Source organism: Phocoena sinus, chromosome 11 (genome assembly GCF_008692025.1).
Source record: "Phocoena sinus isolate mPhoSin1 chromosome 11, mPhoSin1.pri, whole genome shotgun sequence".
Taxonomy (NCBI): Eukaryota; Metazoa; Chordata; class Mammalia; order Artiodactyla; family Phocoenidae; genus Phocoena; species Phocoena sinus.
The window spans coordinates 39145391-39164028 of record NC_045773.1 but is presented as its reverse complement, the minus strand read 5'-3'; the positions used below and the strand labels follow the sequence as shown (position 1 = coordinate 39164028).

Here is an 18638-nt window from a genome sequence, read left to right as displayed (position 1 = left end):
CATAATACACTGTAAATATATTTCTCCATAAATAAAGAATACTACATATACCTTATCCTGTCTAAAATGCCTAGACCACTACTCTTGGGAAAGCCTCCACCTCTTAGGAAACCCCCAAGCACCAAGAGGGTACAGAGAACGGCAAGTACAGGTCAGGGGAGTGAGTGCAAGGTGAAGCTGCTGCTATGGCCTCTTGTCTTTGGAAATTTAACACTTGTTTGTCCCTTTGTCACCTCTCTTCTAACCATCTCCCTTGCCCAGTTCTCCCTTCTCTCTGTTGCAGAGGCTCTCAGTTATCTTTCTCAGGACAGAAAATTAGAAGGCCTTCTATGAGACTTCAAGATTAAGCTATCAATGATATCCATGGCACATAGAGGAGGAGGAGCATCAAGGACAAGCACTTCATACTCAGAGCAGGCCACTCCAGCATAGGTGACCCACAAACAGTCACTAACCACATTGGCACAGAATGTGTCAAAGCTTCCCTCTGATAACAACATCACAATTGAAATTTCCCTCTTAAGGAAGCATCTCTCATAATATAGACCCACTAATAATACAAAGTTCACAATATGTGATTCTAATATCCAATTACATGCACCCTTCTGCTCATAAGGGACAAAGGAGAGATTGTGTGAACAACCATTAACCAGTTCTCTACCACGTTGGCACATATTTCAGTTTTTCACCTCCATTATAGAAGAACAGCCGAGGGCACCTGAAATTTACACTTCCCCAAATTAATTTTCTTCAATAATTAGTTGCATTCATGTAAAATACTTAGAGATTGCTTGAATTTTGTCTGTGCTAGAATCGTAGCTACTGTATCAAAGCAATTTTTTAAAAAGTATAGAGGATCATGCAAATCATGCAAAAAAAAAAAACCAAAAACCTTTTTCTGCTTTAAATCTGGGAGAAGATAAATGTGACCAAGCACAAATACAAAGAAACACTGAAAGTTAAGTTTACAGAACCAGAAAACCTTCACACAAATATTGCTCGGTAAAGGCAGTCCACAGAATCTTCCTAGTGACCTTATTTCCCTTCACTCTTTTAAGTTTCAGTAATCAAGGAGGCTTAAGCCTCATCTGAAGTCTGATATTAAGTACAAAGCAGAATTATACCAATTTTTCTTCCTAGAAACAAGCTTTCTTCAGTTTTCAGTGTAGAATTCCACCTAGTTTTTTGGGGGGGGAGCGGTCGTCTTTGTTTTTTTTGGTGGGGAGGGTAAAAGTAACACATCTACTTTCTTAGAAAAACTGTTCAAATAATATAGCAAGGTATAAAATGAAAAGTAAAAACAGCTAAGTAGGGGCTTCCCTGGTGGTGCAGTGGTTAAGGATCTGCCTGCCAGTGCAAGGGACACATTTTCGAGCCCTGGCCCGGGAAGATCCCACATGCCGTGGAGCAACTAAGCCCGTGCGCCAAAACTACTGAGTCTGAGCTCTAGAGCCCGCAAGCCACAACTACTGAGCCCACGTGCCACAACTACTGAAACTGCGCACCTAGAGCCCATGCTCCACAACAAGACAAGACACAACGAGAAGCCCACGCACCGCAACGAAGAGTAGCCCCCGCTCACCGCAACTAGAGAAAGCCTGTGCACAGCAACAAAGACCCAACACAGCCAAAAATAAATTAATTAATTAACAAAACAAAACAGCTAAGTATGCTGTGACCTCTTAGTTCTTTTTTTTTAAGGAAGGAGGGGGTTTTATAAGTGGCCAAAAATTGTGAAAGACTGCAAGACAACTCTCACTTTTTTCTTATAGCACAGTTCAGAATGTTAATGCTTAAATTAAATGTTAAATGTTTAAAATTCCTCTCTAAAATTTTAAACCACTTTCTCCAAATTAAGAACGTAAGTGAACCATAAAGAGGGAAAATCCTGCTCTATTAAAAGAAGGTTTCATATGTTCTAACAGAAAAAACACAATTTAATTGACTTTTAAAAATCTACCTAAATATTTCAAAGTAACTGTTTATGCTTCCCTGAATTAACTAACTCCCAGTTTTAAGTACTACTTTTATTTTTTTAAAACATCTTTATTGGAGTATAATTGCTTTACAATGGTGTGTTAGTTTCTGCTTTATAACAAAGTGAATCAGTTATACATATACATATGTCCCCACATCTCTTCCCTCTTGCATCTCCCTCCCTCCCACCCTCCCTATCCCACCCCTCTAGGTGGTCACAAAGCACCTAGCTAATCCTCCCTGTGCTAAGCGGCTGCTTCCCACTAGCTATCTATTTTACGTTTGGTAGTGTATATATGTTGTCCATGCCACTCTCTCACTTTGTCCCAGCTTACCCTTTCCCCTCCCTGTATCCTCAAGTCCATTCTCTAGTAGGTCTGTCTGCACCTTTATTCCCGTCTTACCCCTAGGTTCTTCTGACCATTTTTTTTTTCTTTTTTTTTTAGATTCCATATATATGTGTTAGCATACAGTATTTGTTTTTCTCTTTCTGATCTACCAATTTTAAATATCGGTCTATCCTCTAGGAAAGGTGTTAGGGCATTTAAATCGCCTTCCTCTCACTAAACCCTGCCAATCATATTTTAATTTTTGTCATGATCAGTTTCATAGCTTTAAACCTCTAGTTGTAGGCACACTAATTTTATAGTATCTCTGGACTTCCCACCATGTAAGATAAGGAAATTAAAGTTCCATGCCCTCTATTTTTGACAAGCATTTAGCTAAGTGAGTATAGCTTCTGTTTAATCAATCTTTTAGTTTTAACAACACAGCATTTCATACCAAATCAAACTCAGAACTTTTTAAAATCAAGGTTCCAGGACTTCCCTGGTGAGTCCAATGGGTAAGACTCCGCGCTCCCAATGCAGGGGGCCAGTGATCGACCCGGGGTCGGGGAACTAGATCACACATGCATGCCGCAACTAAACAACAAAGAGTCCGCGTGCTGCAACTAAGACCTGGCGCAGCCAAAAAGAAAAATAATCTTTAAAAAAATCAAGGTTCCAAAGATGATAAAAACAATTCTGCTCCAAATAAATCCTACCTGTCAGTACTTCGAGAATACTACATTCAAAACAGTCACTACAAGAATAGTCCAAATATAAATTTATTTCCTGAGCAGAATGGCAAATAAGATGGATATTCAGTTCTCAGAAAGAATGGAATAAAAGCTTGGAAAAGTATCTGCTATAAAGCCCCAAAGTTCATTCTTTAAGTTTTCATCAAAAAAAGAAAAGACCACACACCTTTAAGTAGGGAAAATTCTATAAAACTTAGAAAACATTGATAAAGGTTCATACACAGGTTCACTATATTCTCCTCTGTTCTTATGAAAATATTTGAAATATTCTATGACAAAATCACCTTTTGGTTTATAGCTAGCCATGTATTTTAAGTAGTTGAGACTCCAAAGTTATAAAACCTTCTGCAGTGCTCCAACCTTACAGTCTACTGTTGGCTCTAAGCAGAAGCTACTACTACCCAATTCCCATTGCTTTTTCCTTTCACTAAGCCCCCAAGAGGTTCTTCACTGACTGTACAAGTCCACAGAATCATCTGAAAACCACTAAATCAGAGGAAGCTAAATATTAACAAATAATGAATTCAATGGAGAACTTAAAAAATATATAACAGAAAAGGCCAATTTGAAAGAATATTCCAATCTGCTCATTTATACACAAGGCTTCATTTCTTGTTCTTTTAACCTGCTCACTTGGCAGTATCTACCAGACTGACACATCCCAATAATGAAAGCACACTAAGTCAGCATTTGACCTGACACAAAAGTGCTGCCGGAGGGGGGCTGGGGGGGGGGGGGGGGGAAGCTTCAGAAATACATTTAAATATGTGAGACCAGTCAGTGAGTAAAAGACAACACTGAGAAAAATTAAACATATTCTCAATAGTGGTGATAGGTTCTTCCTTTGCTTTTATGCTCAGAAAAAGTCTGCCTTTACCATAAACTCATTCACTTACAATTTTTAAATTTACAATGTAATTATTTATACTATGCTTTGATCCATTTAGAATTTATTTTGCACAGTGTGAGGTAAAAGCCTAATTTTATTTCCAAAGACCCAACAACCCTGTATCATTTACTGAATTACTGAAATTTCTTTGCCCGCTGATTTAAAATGCCACTGATTGTATATCAAATTCATATAAAGAAGGTCTGCTTCCAAGCTTTTTCTGTGATTCCACAGATCCTTCTGTAATACAGTAATTAAAAAAAAAAAAAAGCATGTTAATACCTACAAGATCCACCTTCCCGCAACAAAACGTTTGGTTTTAAAATAAAAAAATTTAGTGACACAGAAGACACATTACGTGGGAAAGGGGAGGCCAATACAATTGTATTTATATATCCCAGTATGGTTTAATTATGTACCCAAGAAGAAAAACTGGCATAACAGCAGTTATGCCTGGGTAGTATGGAATAATAGAGGACTTAAATTTCTTCCTGTTTAATACACTCCTCTATTTTCTGCAATTTGTATTAAACCAAAGACAGTTAAAAAGTAATCCTTTTTGCATAGTGGTTATACCACAATAACAGTCAGTAACAGACACACAAACAATTCTGGTTGTTCATAGTTTGATTTTTCCCTCAAAATCTGAAACTCTGAAAGACAAAACCATCAAGCAACAGAAGCTTGCATAATAATGAAGACTGTTAAATTCAAGATGTTGCTCACCAGATACATAAGGCTGAGCCTTGGTAAAAGAGAAAGAAAAATGGATAAACATAATGAAACTACACTCTATAACCCCCAAACAAAGAAGATTCTTAATTAGCCCCAAGTCAAAGACTCAGTGAGGAGCATTAAGTAAACTGATGAACTAAAATACTTCTCAAAAACATGAAGCTGGAGGGATAGTTGAGTACTCCCAATTTCCGGGAATCAGAAATGGAGGGGAAAACACTCTGGGGCTCTTTGGGGTGGAGTCTGTAGCCAAGCATTTGCTTCTGAATACTTCAAGCATAGCTGCTTTGCAAAACAATAGACAAACCAACCCCCCCACCAACAGACCTAGGAAATTTTCACTACAACCGCACACATGTTTACTGGTTATTTCCCCTGTACTTCCTTCTACTGGAGCTTAGCACAGTGCCGGACAAAGAGCAGGCCCTCAGTATACCAAGGTTATCATTATTCTAATTATTTTATCTCTAGTACACAAGAGGAAAAGGTTACTCCAAAACAACAATCTATTACATTTCTGTTTGCTAATTTTTTCCTATTTCAGTACTAAGGGAAGGCCTAAGTACTCAGGGGAGTCATCCCTTCTTGGGTCCCCTCGAATCTGCTACCTCTTCCCGGCCCCCATGCAACTCTGCAGGGTGGGTCTTGAATATGTGATGAACTAAGAGAAGACATTCAGAGCTGCCTCAGGGCCCTACCTCTTCCTGTTTACCCAATGGTCAAGCTCTTGGGCCCCTCTTAAGGCTCACATCTACTAGCAATGGTTCCTCATAGCTTAGTTCTGGTTTGAAGAACACATTCACATGAAAAAAACATCAATTTCCATTTTAAGGAGTCACAGTCACATTTGTCCTAATTAACATAAGGAGTCATTTCAAAGAAGCAGATGGGGAGAAAACAGTTCTATTCTTAAAGATACTAACCCACCACACGGTTTGTGATAGAAATTATCCCATTAGTACATCCATCTGCCCCATGCCTTCACTAGACAGAGAAGTCCCTGATATAGGGGCATTTTCACCATGGTTCTATTTCTAGACAATACACTTTCAACCAGAAACTTAAACTCATATTCCTATCAATGACTGATGAGCTGTAACCTGGCACAACTGTTCGCATTATCTAGTGAAGTTTGAAAACGTCCATTCCATATGACCCAGCAAATTCTATCCCTATATGTACATGACACACATCTATACAACTGAACTTAACCAAGAATGTTCATAGTAGCATTGTTAATAGCCCCAAACTGGAAGGAATCTAGATGTCTATCAATAATAGAGTGAATAAATTATGGTTTGTTCAAACAGCAGACTACTACTATACAGAAATTGGAATGAATGAACTACAGCTGCACACAACGTGGATGAATGTCACAAGCACAATGCTAGAATAAGATACAAAACAGCATGACTCCATTTATATAAAATACAAAATTAAATAAAACTAGGTTGTTGAGGGATACGAAGGTAGTAATAAGAAAAACAAAGAACATGATTATCACAGAATTCAGAATAGTCATTGTCTCTAGGGAATGAGAGGCTGTAACCAGGAAGGGACCCATGAAGGGTTCAGAAGTGCTGGCATTGTTCTATTTCTTGAAGAGGTGCTAGTTACACAGTGGTTCACTTTATAATTTTTCATTAAATTGTATACAGATCTACTGAATTAATATGTATAGACAGATATTTCAAACGCACATGCAAAAAAGAGCTTTCTGACACAGTCCACCAGCTCTACCTACAGTTTTGCCCCAGCCTAAAGTGTGACAACAAAGGACCATTCTTTTCCCCTTTTCAGCAAAGCAAGGGGTTAATCTATCATTTCTTCATGCAGCTACAATTAGAAATCACAATCCAATGTGACAATTAGGAAAAAACTAGTGGAGCATTTAAGTGAAGCCTGGAAAGGACTTAAAACCTCTGGAACAAAATGCAGGGCAACTACCTACAAAGAAATTGAAAAGAACAGGTGTTCATATAACACTTCATTCTGAGGCTGAGGAACAAAAGACCATTACAGATAAACGGTGGTCATTTAAAAAGTACACTAGCGGGCTTCCCTGGTGGCGCAGTGGTTAAGAATCCGCCTGCCAATGCAGGGTACACAGGTTTGAGCCCTGATCCAGGAAGATTCCCACATGTCACGGAGCAACTAAGCCTGTGCGCCACAACTACTGAGCCTGCGCTCTAGAGCCCACGAACCACAACTACTGAAGCCCACACGCCTAGAGCCCGTGCTCCGCAACAAGAGAAGACACTAAAATGAGAAGCCCGCGCACCACAACGAAGAGTAGCCCCCACTCGTCACAACTAGAGAAAGCCCGCGCACAGCAACAAAGACCCAACGCAGCCAAAAATAAATTAATTAATAAAAAATATAAATTAATTAATTTAATTAAATTAAAATAAAAAGTACACAAGCAAGAAGCATGGCATTTCAAAGACAAACTTGTACTTGATTAAATTAAAAGAAGGCACGCAAACTTGAAGAAAGAAATCCCTGATTCTGAAGCTGTCATGATGGAGGATAGCCACACCCAGAGCCCCTAACTTTGGTTACCTTTTGGAGCAATTCAGATTTACATAAAACTTCAACCACAATTTGATCTTTCCTTTAAAATGGCAACATAAGTGGAAAGGGGTTGTGGAAAGGCAGAGATTCATGGAGAGGTACACAAATTATTCATCACAGAGGACTGGAAGCAGGACATCTTTTAACAGGGAAATCTTAGTTAATGAGCTTATGAAAAAATATTATCTACAGACACCAATTTAAAAGGCAGACCTCAAACGTAATGATTAAAAATTCCAGAAAAAGCAGGCCTAAATGGTGTATTAATATTTTAAGTGTATCCTAGATAAACTTGACTGCTTGTCTTTGATCCATTTGGATCCTTAGAAAAGCTGATGCCTTGTCATGCTAAAACCTGAAAGTTGCACTGACTTACATTTTAAGAGGAAAGAACTGTTCAAGCAGCAAACTGGCTGGCTTCAAAGATGCAGTTCTCCCACATATTCAATTTTCCAGCACCTACTAATTTCTGGCAGACAGCACCCAGAATGACTGGCAGGATTTCTAACGTTTCAATATTACCAGGAAAAAAACTGCACACATATTTCCAGCATATGAATAATTCTAACTCACCAGTCACCATGTTGCATGCATTTCTGGTGCTTGTCCTGAGTTCTTAAGATCTGTAACATTCTAAAGAAGACAGAACAAAGAAGTTCCTTCCATTCTCAGCCTCTTTTTAAATTTTAAGCTTGTTCTTAAAATAATACAGTATATTAGGAGTTTTCTAATAATACAGTATTTTTAGGTAGTTTTCTACCCCCACCATTTTCAAATTTAATTGCTAATTTTAGTTCCACTTAGTTTCTTTTTCCTTAAATTTAATGAAGCAAGACTATAAAACATAAACTAGCACATATTTTGTCTTAGAAAAAAGAAGTACCTATTTCTCTGGACAAATCTAGAACTCCCCTGGCACCAGAACACAGCGCTGGGATTTAAAAAAATAAAAAAGCTGAAAAGGATTGAAATCCTGTATCAAAAGTGACTTTTGCAGGCAGATTTCTGATCTGCTTGGGATCTTCGGACTTACAAATGAAGACAAAGCACTGATTATCAGATTGTTCAATTTCGTTCTGAGCAACTTTTTGGCTGAGCAATAGCGGGCCCTTTAACCTAACAGAGTACGTAAGCCCCTCCCAACCAAACAGAGGAAAAGGCTGCATTTCAGGATTTAAAGTGGCAATTTACAGCTTGGGTAGTTTCACAGCGTCCACAGACGTGGATCCCCTTACGGAGCGCACAGAGGTGACGTCTAAGAACTGCGCTTTAATGAAAAATTACTTTCTAATGACAAGAAAACAAATACCACTGAAGGGCCTTTTAGGATTTGCCTTCCCTCTCCAGCACAAAGCATCAAAACAAGGTGAGGAAGTCGAAAGGGTTCGCTGCCCTCACAGACGAACAGAGCTCGGTTTCAGAATTAGGGTAGCACCCTCCCAAGTACCCACCCTGCACATGGGCCTCGGGACACCTCATTCTTAGAGAGCCAGAAATCTCGCCCACTTCGCAGAGGAGCGGGGCCGCAAGCCAGACCGCAAAGCAGGTTGGTTTCTCCTCAGGCCTAGGCCCCGTTGGTCCGGGGACGTCACCTGAGCAGGAAGGGTCCAACCCACAACCTTCTCCAAACTGCAAGCTGCCCGCCCGCCGTCCCTCCCCGCAGCAGGGGTGTCCTGCGCGCCCGCGCAGCGGTGCCGCCACCCAACAGCAGGCCGCGCGCCTGCCCGCGACCCCCGACTTCGGGGCGCGCGCCCCAGAAAGCCGCTCTGGTCGACGGGCTGCAACTCCAGGAGCCGAGATATCCGCGTCGGGAACGCGCACGTCAGCGGCCACGAGCACCGGGAGGGCCGCACAGCGCGCGCGCCCCCGAGCATATAAACAGCCCCGGCCGCGCGCGCCCACCAGCGCGCATTCGCGCGCCGAGCCCACCCGAATCCCCGAACCGCCCCTCCCCCACCCAGGGGGCGAGGGCGTGCGAGCCCTGGGTCTTTCTCGGCTCCGGAGCCGCCCCGAGGTCTCCAGGGCCCAGCGGCAGCGGCCCGCCCGCCCCCGCCCGCCGTTGTGTGGGGTGGGCCCGCTGTCTCAGGCCCGCAACCCCGCCATATCCCTGCCCCCACTGAAGCCCTCACCCGGCGACCTCGCCGCCGCCGCCGCCGCCGCCGTTCTACCCGCCGGCCCCGCCGCACCGCTCGGGGCCCCGGTTCTGCCGTCGCCGCTCCAAGACCGACAGGATTTTCCCCTCACAGCTCCCTGGGCGCCATCTTACATTCAACCCTCACAGCCAATGAGTGCCGAAAGCCTTTCTCGCGATGATTGGAGCGTCGAATCCCGCGAGAACTAAGGCTGCCTCCTGGCCAGACTTAAAGGGAACGCTTCTGCAGAGGAGAGAGGCCGAGCCTAGGGCTGCAGTAGTGGCAGGAGCCCGGGGCGTAGGGCGGAGCGTACCGCCCTCAGACGCCCCTCCATGTGGGGCGGAGCCAGGGCCGGAGATCGGCGTAGCCCTGGAGCCTGGGCAGGCCTGGGCTTGAAGCTTACTCTCAGGACCTTTCTGCCGCCTGCAAGGGCCTCCTTCTCGCAGCCTCACGCGGTGCGGAGACCAGCCTCTTACTTAAGGTGGCCCCCACAGCCTCTGACCTAGGCCTGGCGCCTCCAGCCGCACCCCACCTGGGAAGCCCCGGGTCACTCTCCTCCAGGAGTCCCTAGCATCTGGGACCAACCCCTCACCCTCTACCTGCTGTCATCCTAATTCAGCCTTCCGCAGTCCAGTCCACCTTAAAGCGGGCCTCGGGTAGCCTGGTGTTTGTATACAGGGAAAATGTGGAGGGTGTTAAAGCTGCAGGCACACGCCAGCTTCACCAGTAGCCCACACTGCCCCAGAGGGGCATAGACGATCATACTGTTTCTTAAAAAGGCCTCTGGAGCTTTGCACTTGTTCATCCTTCCCTGGCAAACTCCTAGTCCTTTGGGGTTCCCCTCAGGAGTCACTTCTGAGAGTAGTCTTCAGAGGCCCAGGCTGGGTCAGAAACCTCCTCCAGCCTCACACAGGCCCCAAGGAGACATCTGCACAATACCTGGTCGCCCTCTGTCTCCCCAACTAGGTGGTGGACTTAGAAGGCCACCACACAGGTGTTCCTCATCTCACTGTGCCTGGCACATAGTAGGTACTCAATAATTATTTTTTAATGACTGTACTAGTAGCCAGGCCTCTCCATCTGCCTAGGCATGCAGGCAGACACAAACCTTCCAGGTCCCTCTGACACAGGGCTCCTAACACTGGAGCAGCATCCCAGGACCCACCATTCCCTCAGACCAGGTGCAGAAGATAACGAATCAGGCCCAGGCCTCAGCCCTCGAGCATCAAGAAGTGCACCAGTGGTTTCAAAGCTGTCAGTACTGCTCTGTGTGTAGCGTACCTTCCCCCTCCCTGAGCATGACTCTAAGGCCCTTGGGTGCCAGGAGACCAGAGAGATAACACAGACCCCAGGGGGATTTAGCTGTTCTTTATTAACATGGAGTCTGGGTACCCCTCGCCTCCAGAAGGTTGAGGTAGGTCCACAGGACTTCCAGTTCACACTTTTCCTGGGTCCTCCTTCAGTGTGACGGTCCGGTTGAAGACAAGCTGGAGGGCAGAGGGGGAGGAATGACCACCAAGCCAGAACCAGGCCAGAAGGCCTAAGTGGGTCTCACCAGACAACCCCACTCCAACCCTCACTTCATCCCAGAGGAGCTGAGGGCCAAGAAACTCTAGTTACCAGTAACTTTTTGACTTTGGCTAAAGGACTGGATGGCTCTGGGTCTCCATTTTATATGAATTATAACAATCCCTATGCCTGTCCCCTACCTTGAGGAATAAGAAAGGGTTCATACAAAATTTTGTGCACGGACTTAACCTCTGAGCCTGTTTCCTCATCGGTAGAACATGAACCCCACCTCAGGTGGTGAAAATTAAGTAAGGAAATGTCAGCAAAGTGCTTGGCACAGAGAATGGCAGCCACCACCATCATTGTTGCGGAAAGGTAAATTCAAGCACCTGTCCCTGGCAGCTGTCTGGATCCACAGAAAAGTAACCAAGCCGCTCAAACTGGAACTTGTCAAAGGGCTTTGCCAGGGCCACAGAACAGTCCACTAATGCTGGCTCGACCACTTGTAGTGATGCCTGTGGGCAGAGAACTCAGGTGGCCATCCAGCCAGAAAGGCCCACTACCCTCACCCCATACCCCATGAGCCTACCGGGTTCAAGTCACTTAAGAATCCACCAGGCACCTCAGCAGGATCCTCAGGGTTCTTGTGCTGAAATCTGCAGCCAGAGTAAAGGTCAGACTCCAGCTGGGCAGCCACAGCAAGCAATGCCCATCTTGTACCTGCCCCAACACCAGCTCTGTTCACTCACAGTCGCTCGTAGAGGCGAATCTCACACGTCAGAGGCTGTGATACCCAGTGAATAAATGCCTTGGGCTTTTCTCCAGCATCTGCCCGTCTGCAGGTCACCTCAAGGCTTTCCACACAGCCACTGGGGCCCTGGAAGTCAAGGGGCCTGCAATCAGACTTGGACACCACTACCAAGACTGCAAGCTGCAACCAGATCCTCACCCCAGCAGGCACTGTGGTAGGAAGGCTGCAGCTGGCCCTCACCTTGACAACATGCTGCAGCTCGATGATGTAGCCTGTATGCCTCAGGCCCACGGGCTGGCCCCATGCCAGGCGCTTATAGCCTGGCTCTGGCTCCTAGAGGTAGGAAGTGGGGTGGACACAAGAGGCTGCAAGGGTCGGGCAGGTACAAGAGGCTTCTCCCACCCCTAAGTCTGGCAAGGATTGGTTTGACTGAAGCAGGGAGTAGATGGACTGATAGAAGAAGAGATGAAGGGCCCTCAGGACTGAGCCCAGGAACAAACAGGACCCTTCACCCCTGTTCACCTCTTTGAAGTCAGTCCTTTCAATGAAGACAATGGGTCCAAAGGGAATCTGATGGAAGCCCTTGGTCTCATCAGCTGGGAAGTTGGGTACCTGAATGTCCAAGGACTATAGTAGGAGATAAGTGTCTGAGTCACACTAGGCACTGGGATTCCCACACCTAAACCCAGGTGCAACCCCCAGCACACACACACACACACACACACACACACACTCTCTGAAGGAGACTTACCTTGGCAGCAGGAAAATTGGTGATGACCACTTGTAATGGCTCCAACACAGCCATGGCCCGAGGGGCTGTGTCATTCAGCACATCACGCACACAGGCTTCTAGCAGATGTGGTTCCATTGTGGTCTGTGCCACTGTCACTCCCACCTAGCAGGAAAGGACAGCATCAGTCACAGCCACAACCACATACTACTGTGCTCAGACCCCACCTGCCCACTCAGCCCACTCGGCTCTGCCCACTCAGCCCACTCGGCTATACCCGAGCACAGAAGTTGTTGATGGCCTCAGGCGGGAAGCCCCTCCGACGTAAGGCTGTGAGCGTGAAGAGCCGTGGGTCGTCCCAATCCCTGTGGGCGAGGTGGTGGTGAGAAAACCTATGGCAGCACATGCTACTAGTACCACCAACCTTCATTAGCCAAAAAGCCACACCTACCGCACAGCGCCAGCTGCCACAAGCTGGAGAATCTTCCTCTTAGAGACAACAGCATAGTGCAGATTGAGGCGGCCATACTCCCACTGCACAGGACAATAGACGTCCAGTGCATTGCACAGCCAGAAGTAGGAAGAACGTCTGGGGTGGGAGGGCAGAGTCAAGACTGGCCACCTCCAACCAGAGAGAGACCGGCAGGAAGGGCTGCTGGAATCCCACTGGCCCTCCCCTCCCCACGGGCCCAGCTCCCTCACCGGGCCTGGAATTCCTTGGTGCAGAGTGAGTGGGTGATATGCTCGATGGAGTCACAGAGGCAGTGTGTGTAGTCATAGGTGGGGTAGATGCACCTGCAGGGCATAGGCAGTGGGCCCCACCATTCGGCCCCACTCTGCCCTACCCATGGCCCACCCGCCACTCTACAACTCCGCAACCCCACCCCAAGTTCACACCAACCAAGTGTCCCCTGTGCGGTGGTGCGGTGTATACTTGACTCGATAGGCCACAGGGTCCATCTTGCCATCCTCCATCACCAGCTTCATCCGCAGTGTGGCCTCACCCTCTGCAAACTTGCCCTTGCGCATTGCCTGAGAGGGAGCAAGGGCTCAGGCTGCCACTCAGCACAAGGGCATCTCATTCTCAGTACCTTGGCCCACCTAGACCCAACTGCACCCCCAGAGCCCCACCTCGAAGAGTAGCAAGGACTCCTCTGTGGGACGGTCTCTCCAGGGTGAGGGCAGTGGGTTGTGGCCTTTGAGCTCCTCTCCTCGCTGGTGGCACACATAGGCCTGACCCCTATGAGGAAGGGGTGTGAATGCCCAGCATGGATGTGCCCTGGTCAGTCTGTCTGGCTCCACATCATGGCTCTGGCCTCACCTGCGGATGAGCTCCTCGGCCCACGCATACAGCTGGTCAAAATAGTTGGAGGCATATGTCACCTTGTAAGGTATGTAACCTGGGGCAGAATGAGATGGATTAGCAACCAATCAGGGACACCCAATGGCAGGCCATGGCCCAGGGAGAGGCCCACTGATAAGCAGTTCTGCCCAGGCCTTCCCCAACCCATACCCAGCCAGGCCACCATGTCGCAGATGGCAGTGAAGAACTTTGCTTCCTCCTTCTCAGGGTTGGTGTCATCAAAGCGCAGGAAACAGATCCCATTGTTGGCCTAGGAAAGTTGCAGTATCTGTGAGCTCCCACATCATCGGTTCCTACAATCCATCTCATCAAACTGGGACATTCTCAGAGCTCTCCCACATCAGAACTGAAAATATCTTTCACTCACCTTCCTGTATCTAAATGCCCTAATAAACAAGGCATCTCATACTAACGTGGGACACAGCATAGCCTCTTCCTAAGCCCAAGAGGTTGCACTGGGAATTTCCCCAAATGTGAACTCACTGCCTCACCAAGAGTTTTTCCTCAATGAGCCCAATTGGGTGGATTCCTAGGTATCTATCACACATTCCTAGGTATCCCCTCCAAGGCCTCTGTCTGCTCTGGGACACTTTATGGGAGCAGCAGGAAAAGTAGGGATACCTCTCTGGTACCTAGTCATGGGAGCAGCAAGCAGTTATGCTGCTTGCCAAGTCCCCAGACACACCCACCTTGGCATAGCCAAAGTTGAAGTTGATGGCTTTGGCATGTCCAATGTGCAGGATTCCATTGGGTTCTGGCGGGAACCGGGTACGTACCTGAGATAAGAGGAATGGGAGCAGAGGAATCAGGTCAGAGCTCAGACTACACTAAAGGATGACCCTTCCCAGGGAGGCCATGGTGATAGGTAAGGCGGGGTAGTATGGAGGCAGCCCCAGGCAAGTGATGATGGCACTAGCTAGCCTGGCAACACTCCCACACACCTGTCCTCCAGTGATCTCCAGGTGCTGCTTCAGTAGATCCATGGTATGTGGAGTGGTCACATAGCCCGGGGTCTTGTAGTTCTCACCTGCCAGGGCCAGAACAAGCCTGATGATACCAGGCTGCAGCCCAGGGCTCCCTATCCCAGGGACCTGACTACAAGAATTGCTATTAAGATCCAGCCCTCCACAAGAAAAGAAAACCCTCTTACACTGTTGGTGGGAAAGTAAATTGGTGAAGCCATATGGAAAACAGTATGCAGTTTCCTCAAAAAACTAAAAATAGAGTTTCCATATGATCTAGCAATCCCACTAATGGGCATATACTCAGACAAAACTATAATTCAAAAAGATACATGCACCACTACGTTCACAGCAGCACTATTTATAATAGCCAAGACATGGAAACAACCTAAATGTCCACCGTTAGATGAATGGATAAAGATGTGGAACATATGTACGATGGAATATTACTCAGACATTAAAAAGAATGAAATAATGCTATTTGCAGCATCATGGATGGACCTACAGATTATTATACTACGCAAAGTAAGTCAGAAAGACAAATACAATATGATATTACTTATAGGTGGAATCTAAAATACGACATAAATAAACATATCTACAAAACAGACAGACTCACTGACATAAAGAACAGACTTGTGGTTGCCAACGGGGGGAGGAGGGATAAGGGAGGAAAGTACTGGGAGTTTGGGATTAGCAGATGTAAACTATCATATATAAGATGAATAAACAACAAGTTCCTACTGTATAGCACAGGGAACTGTATTCAGTATCCTGTGATAAACCATAATGGAAAAAAATATATATATGTATAACTGAGTCACTTGGCTGTACAGCAGAAATTAAACACAACATTACAAATCAATTATACTTCAATAAAATTAAAAAAAAAAAAAAACAGATCCAGCCCTCCACCGAGTTTCAACCTGCCTGCTCACCAGGCTTGTGGAACTTAAGCGCCTCGCCTCGGAGCTGTTCCATCAGAGACAGGGTCTGAACAACAGCCTCACCTGCAGAGAACAGACCAAGGAAAACTTATTCTCTGGATACAGCTACCACATCCAGTTCAGGGAGGTGCCTGTCGATACTACCCATATTCTGGAACCAGAATAGAACCAAGCAGTCCCCTCTTCCCCTAACCCCAGAGACAAGAGATACAGAGCCAGACTTCTCAGGCCTCCTCTGACTAGTTTCTGGGTAAAGGAAACACCAGAAATTCCAGTCTTGCAGCAGAAGACAGAGTGTTGATTAAGCCAACGGCCTGAGGAGTCTGGGCTATAATGACCCATCAGGTGGAAAATCCAGATATCAGGGAGTTGAATGTGACAGGAGCCTCAAGCCTCTCACCATTCTCCACCACATCCTTTGCTGCTCTTCGGTCTGTTTCTTCTGGCTGAGCCTTGGCCACCTGAGAGAAGTTCAAAAGTTGGGTCAACGTCTCGGGATCACTGGGGTCAGATACTCCCTTCTCCAGCCTGAAGTTTCACCCTACCCCACCTCATTCCCAGGACCCAAGACCATGCTCAGTCCCACCTTGGGCTTCTTCTCCAGATCAGTCTCCGTCTTGGGACCCAGGAGGTGGAGGACCTGAGCAGAGACCAGAGTCAGAGCTTGGACAGGAGCCCATGACTGACTCAACCCACCCATCCAGCTAAGGGCTTCTTGGTTCTGTCTACTGGCACCACCTTGAAAAACCTACCTAGCCCATCCCACCTCTGCTCCTCACATGGTTCTGCGGCCTCAAATGCTTTTTCCCTCCTGAGGGTCCTGGGCTCAGGTAACAAAAACAGCCATTTACAGAAACGAACTGTGGGCCCAGCATCAAGATATGCCATCTACCTCAACCATCACCCTCTTGTGATTCTCTGCCAGCACACTGAGATGAAGGCCACATCACCCTTATTTACAAGATGAGGAAACTGAGGTTCAGCGTAAAGCAACTCACCCCAACTTAGGCAGAACCCAGAGGCCCAAGTCTTTCACTGTCCAACCGGGTGCTGCTCCCTCTACCCCAAGCTCTACTATCCACCATCAGAATAGGAATAGGCTTTCTTCCCCTTCCACCACTATTTATCCTTCAGTGGACTCTAGACACTGTCTCTGGCAGGGTCTTTGCCTGCTTCAGCTCAAGGAGGCACCCACCTGCATGTCTACTTCATGCTTGATCATTTTGCCATCTGCCCACTTGAGCGCAGCCCGAGCCTCTCCTAGAAATATGGGCAGAGGGAGCTGCAGAAAGGCAAAGCAGGACGTTGCCCACCCTCCTTCCCAAGAAAAGAACCTGGCTGACCTCAAAAACCACAGCCAGACCACTTTTAATGTGTTCCTATTCCTCTTCCCACCTCCCTCTCACCCATGCAGAAGAGACGGCATGACTAGAGAGAATAACATAGTCCCCTGCCCCAGGCCCTGCTCACCCATCAGCAGCCCCATATTGAAATGGTAACGCTCTACTAGGAGCTGGGGTCGGTGGCGATTTACGGCAGCCTCCACCTACAGAAAGCCAAACCATGTGGTTCAGGAAAGTGTCCTTCAGAAATGCTCTAGGAACCCACACCCTCACCCTGGGTCTTCCTGGTTGGAAAGGCTGAGCCACTCCTTTTCAGGTTCAGTGCTAAGGAGGCAACCAATGCCTGGGGAAAGACTCACAGCCTCCTCAATCTGCTCTGGAGTCACCACAACGCCCACGCCGCATTCCTGCTCAAAGACCATGGTGTTGATGGGGTCCAGGGGATGACTCCGCACATACTCAAGGGCAGCTGAAAAAAGAGAGCCAATGAATTTGTGGCATCTCAGCTCCAAGAAGTAGGAAGACAAAGCCCTAATCCGATCCATGAAACCCCAATTAGTTTGGCCTCCTGGGAAATTAAGTCTTGCACCTCTAGAGAAGCCCTGAGGTCACAGGAAAGAAGCGTGTGCTCTGAGGGAAACTCCCTCAGACCTACATTTCTCTAGTCCGTCTCACCAGAGGTGGCCCTCTCCATCCCTCAGTGCCAGGGCCTGGGTTTAGAGGGGAATGCAGAACTAATAATGCAGAGAGACGCTGAGGGACTTCGCAGAATGGGTAGATAGGGACCTTGGCTGAGAAGAGGAGTTGGAGGTGGAAGCGGCAGTACAGGCAAGGGTCTCACCGCTCAGCTGGGTCTCCGTATGGATCTTCCTATTGACTATGTAGCTCACGAGGAAAGAGAGACGCCGCGGATCCCGGAGTCGGGAGGCCAAGCCATAGAGCAAGGTCCCGGTAGCCTTGTCGATGGTGCAGCCCAGAGTCTGTTGCGCCTGAGGTCAGAGGAGTTAGGAGATAAGCCCCATGCCCAGTAAGAAAGGCCTGAACAAGACAAGGTAGGTTGGTTGGGGTCAGGACCCGGCCTGGCGCTGCGTTGGGGAACAGTCGGCAGCCCGGACCAGGGACTTGGGTTCGCACCTGGGTCGCCGCCTCGCGCAGCTGCGCGCTCAGAGCCGTGTTCTTGAGCGTCTCGCGGGCCTTGTGTTCGCTCAGGCCGAGGCCGGTGAAGAGCGACAGGGAGTCCAGAGCTGCCATTGCTGGGACGCCGGAAACCGAAAGAAAACTTTGGGGCCAATCTGCACATTGGCATTAGCTCACTGGCCAATAGGAGAGCGACGCCGTCAGGGAGAGCCAATGGTGTCCTTCCTTGGCTGGAGGGGGCGGGGCTCTCCAGGGTTGTCAGCGCCATTGAAAGGGCAGAGGGCGGCCTTTCCGGCCTTTCAAGGCGTTTCACTTCCGTCTTCGTGCTCCAGGTCACTAGAAGGGGTAGTGGCGACGGGACTTCAGGGGATGATTTGCCGCGGACCTGGAGGGAAGGTGTTCAGCACCAAGGCAGGAGGCAAACATGGGCATGGCTCTTTGCTCTTCGACTTTTCTCCTTCAGCCTTTGGAAACCTCGGGACCATCCCAATTCTGTTCTTGGGAACAA

General features: G+C 47.4%; 2 protein-coding genes across 8 annotated transcripts in view; both read right to left on the bottom strand.

The window, feature by feature from the left end:
* The window catches only part of QRICH1 (glutamine rich 1), a 54081-nt gene extending 44254 nt beyond the window's left edge, over nucleotides 1-9827 (bottom strand). Inside the window, exons 1-3 of one of the 4 annotated variants that reach the window (XM_032648347.1) lie at nucleotides 8708-9047; nucleotides 8140-8187; nucleotides 7830-7889 (exon numbers count right to left, since the gene is read on the bottom strand). The gene's annotated coding sequence lies outside the window, so the exon portion shown is untranslated. Of the gene's footprint in view, nucleotides 1-7829; nucleotides 7890-8139; nucleotides 8188-8707; nucleotides 9081-9385 lie in introns of those variants that run through there. The other 3 variants (XM_032648346.1, XM_032648344.1, XM_032648345.1) reach the window with 3 other exon arrangements.
* Nucleotides 9828-10736: 909 nt separating this feature from the next.
* QARS1 (glutaminyl-tRNA synthetase 1) lies at nucleotides 10737-18281 on the bottom strand. 4 transcript variants are annotated; one of them, XM_032650180.1, is made up of 24 exons: nucleotides 18128-18281; nucleotides 17835-17982; nucleotides 17353-17462; nucleotides 17121-17196; nucleotides 16846-16910; nucleotides 16237-16290; nucleotides 16051-16111; nucleotides 15642-15713; nucleotides 14683-14768; nucleotides 14431-14517; nucleotides 13892-13991; nucleotides 13700-13778; nucleotides 13510-13618; nucleotides 13280-13410; nucleotides 13081-13173; nucleotides 12830-12967; nucleotides 12656-12743; nucleotides 12400-12543; nucleotides 12171-12275; nucleotides 11889-11981; nucleotides 11647-11774; nucleotides 11487-11553; nucleotides 11287-11412; nucleotides 10737-10875 (listed from the first exon to the last, which is right to left on the bottom strand). In XM_032650180.1, exons 1-24 carry the CDS (start codon nucleotides 18242-18244, stop codon nucleotides 10825-10827), a joined length of 2328 nt encoding a protein of 775 aa, XP_032506071.1. In that variant the 5' UTR covers nucleotides 18245-18281; the 3' UTR covers nucleotides 10737-10824. The 4 variants fall into 4 exon arrangements, with proteins under 4 accessions (XP_032506071.1, XP_032506073.1, XP_032506072.1 ...); XM_032650182.1 differs by lacking the exon at nucleotides 11889-11981; XM_032650181.1 differs by lacking the exon at nucleotides 14431-14517.
* Between the last annotated feature and the right edge of the window lie 357 nt (nucleotides 18282-18638).

Excerpts from the sequence above, each read along its gene's own strand:
- QARS1 (XM_032650180.1), bottom strand. The coding sequence starts at position 18,244 with ATGGCAGCTCTGGACTCCCTGTCGCTCTTCACCGGCCTCGGCCTGAGC. Across the intron at positions 15,714-16,050 it reads AAAGGATGTGGTGGAGAATG|GTGAGGCTGTTGTTCAGACC; the intron begins GTGAGAGGCTTG and ends TGTTCTCTGCAG. Across the intron at positions 13,619-13,699 it reads GCCGAGGAGCTCATCCGCAG|GGGTCAGGCCTATGTGTGCC; the intron begins GTGAGGCCAGAG and ends CCTTCCTCATAG.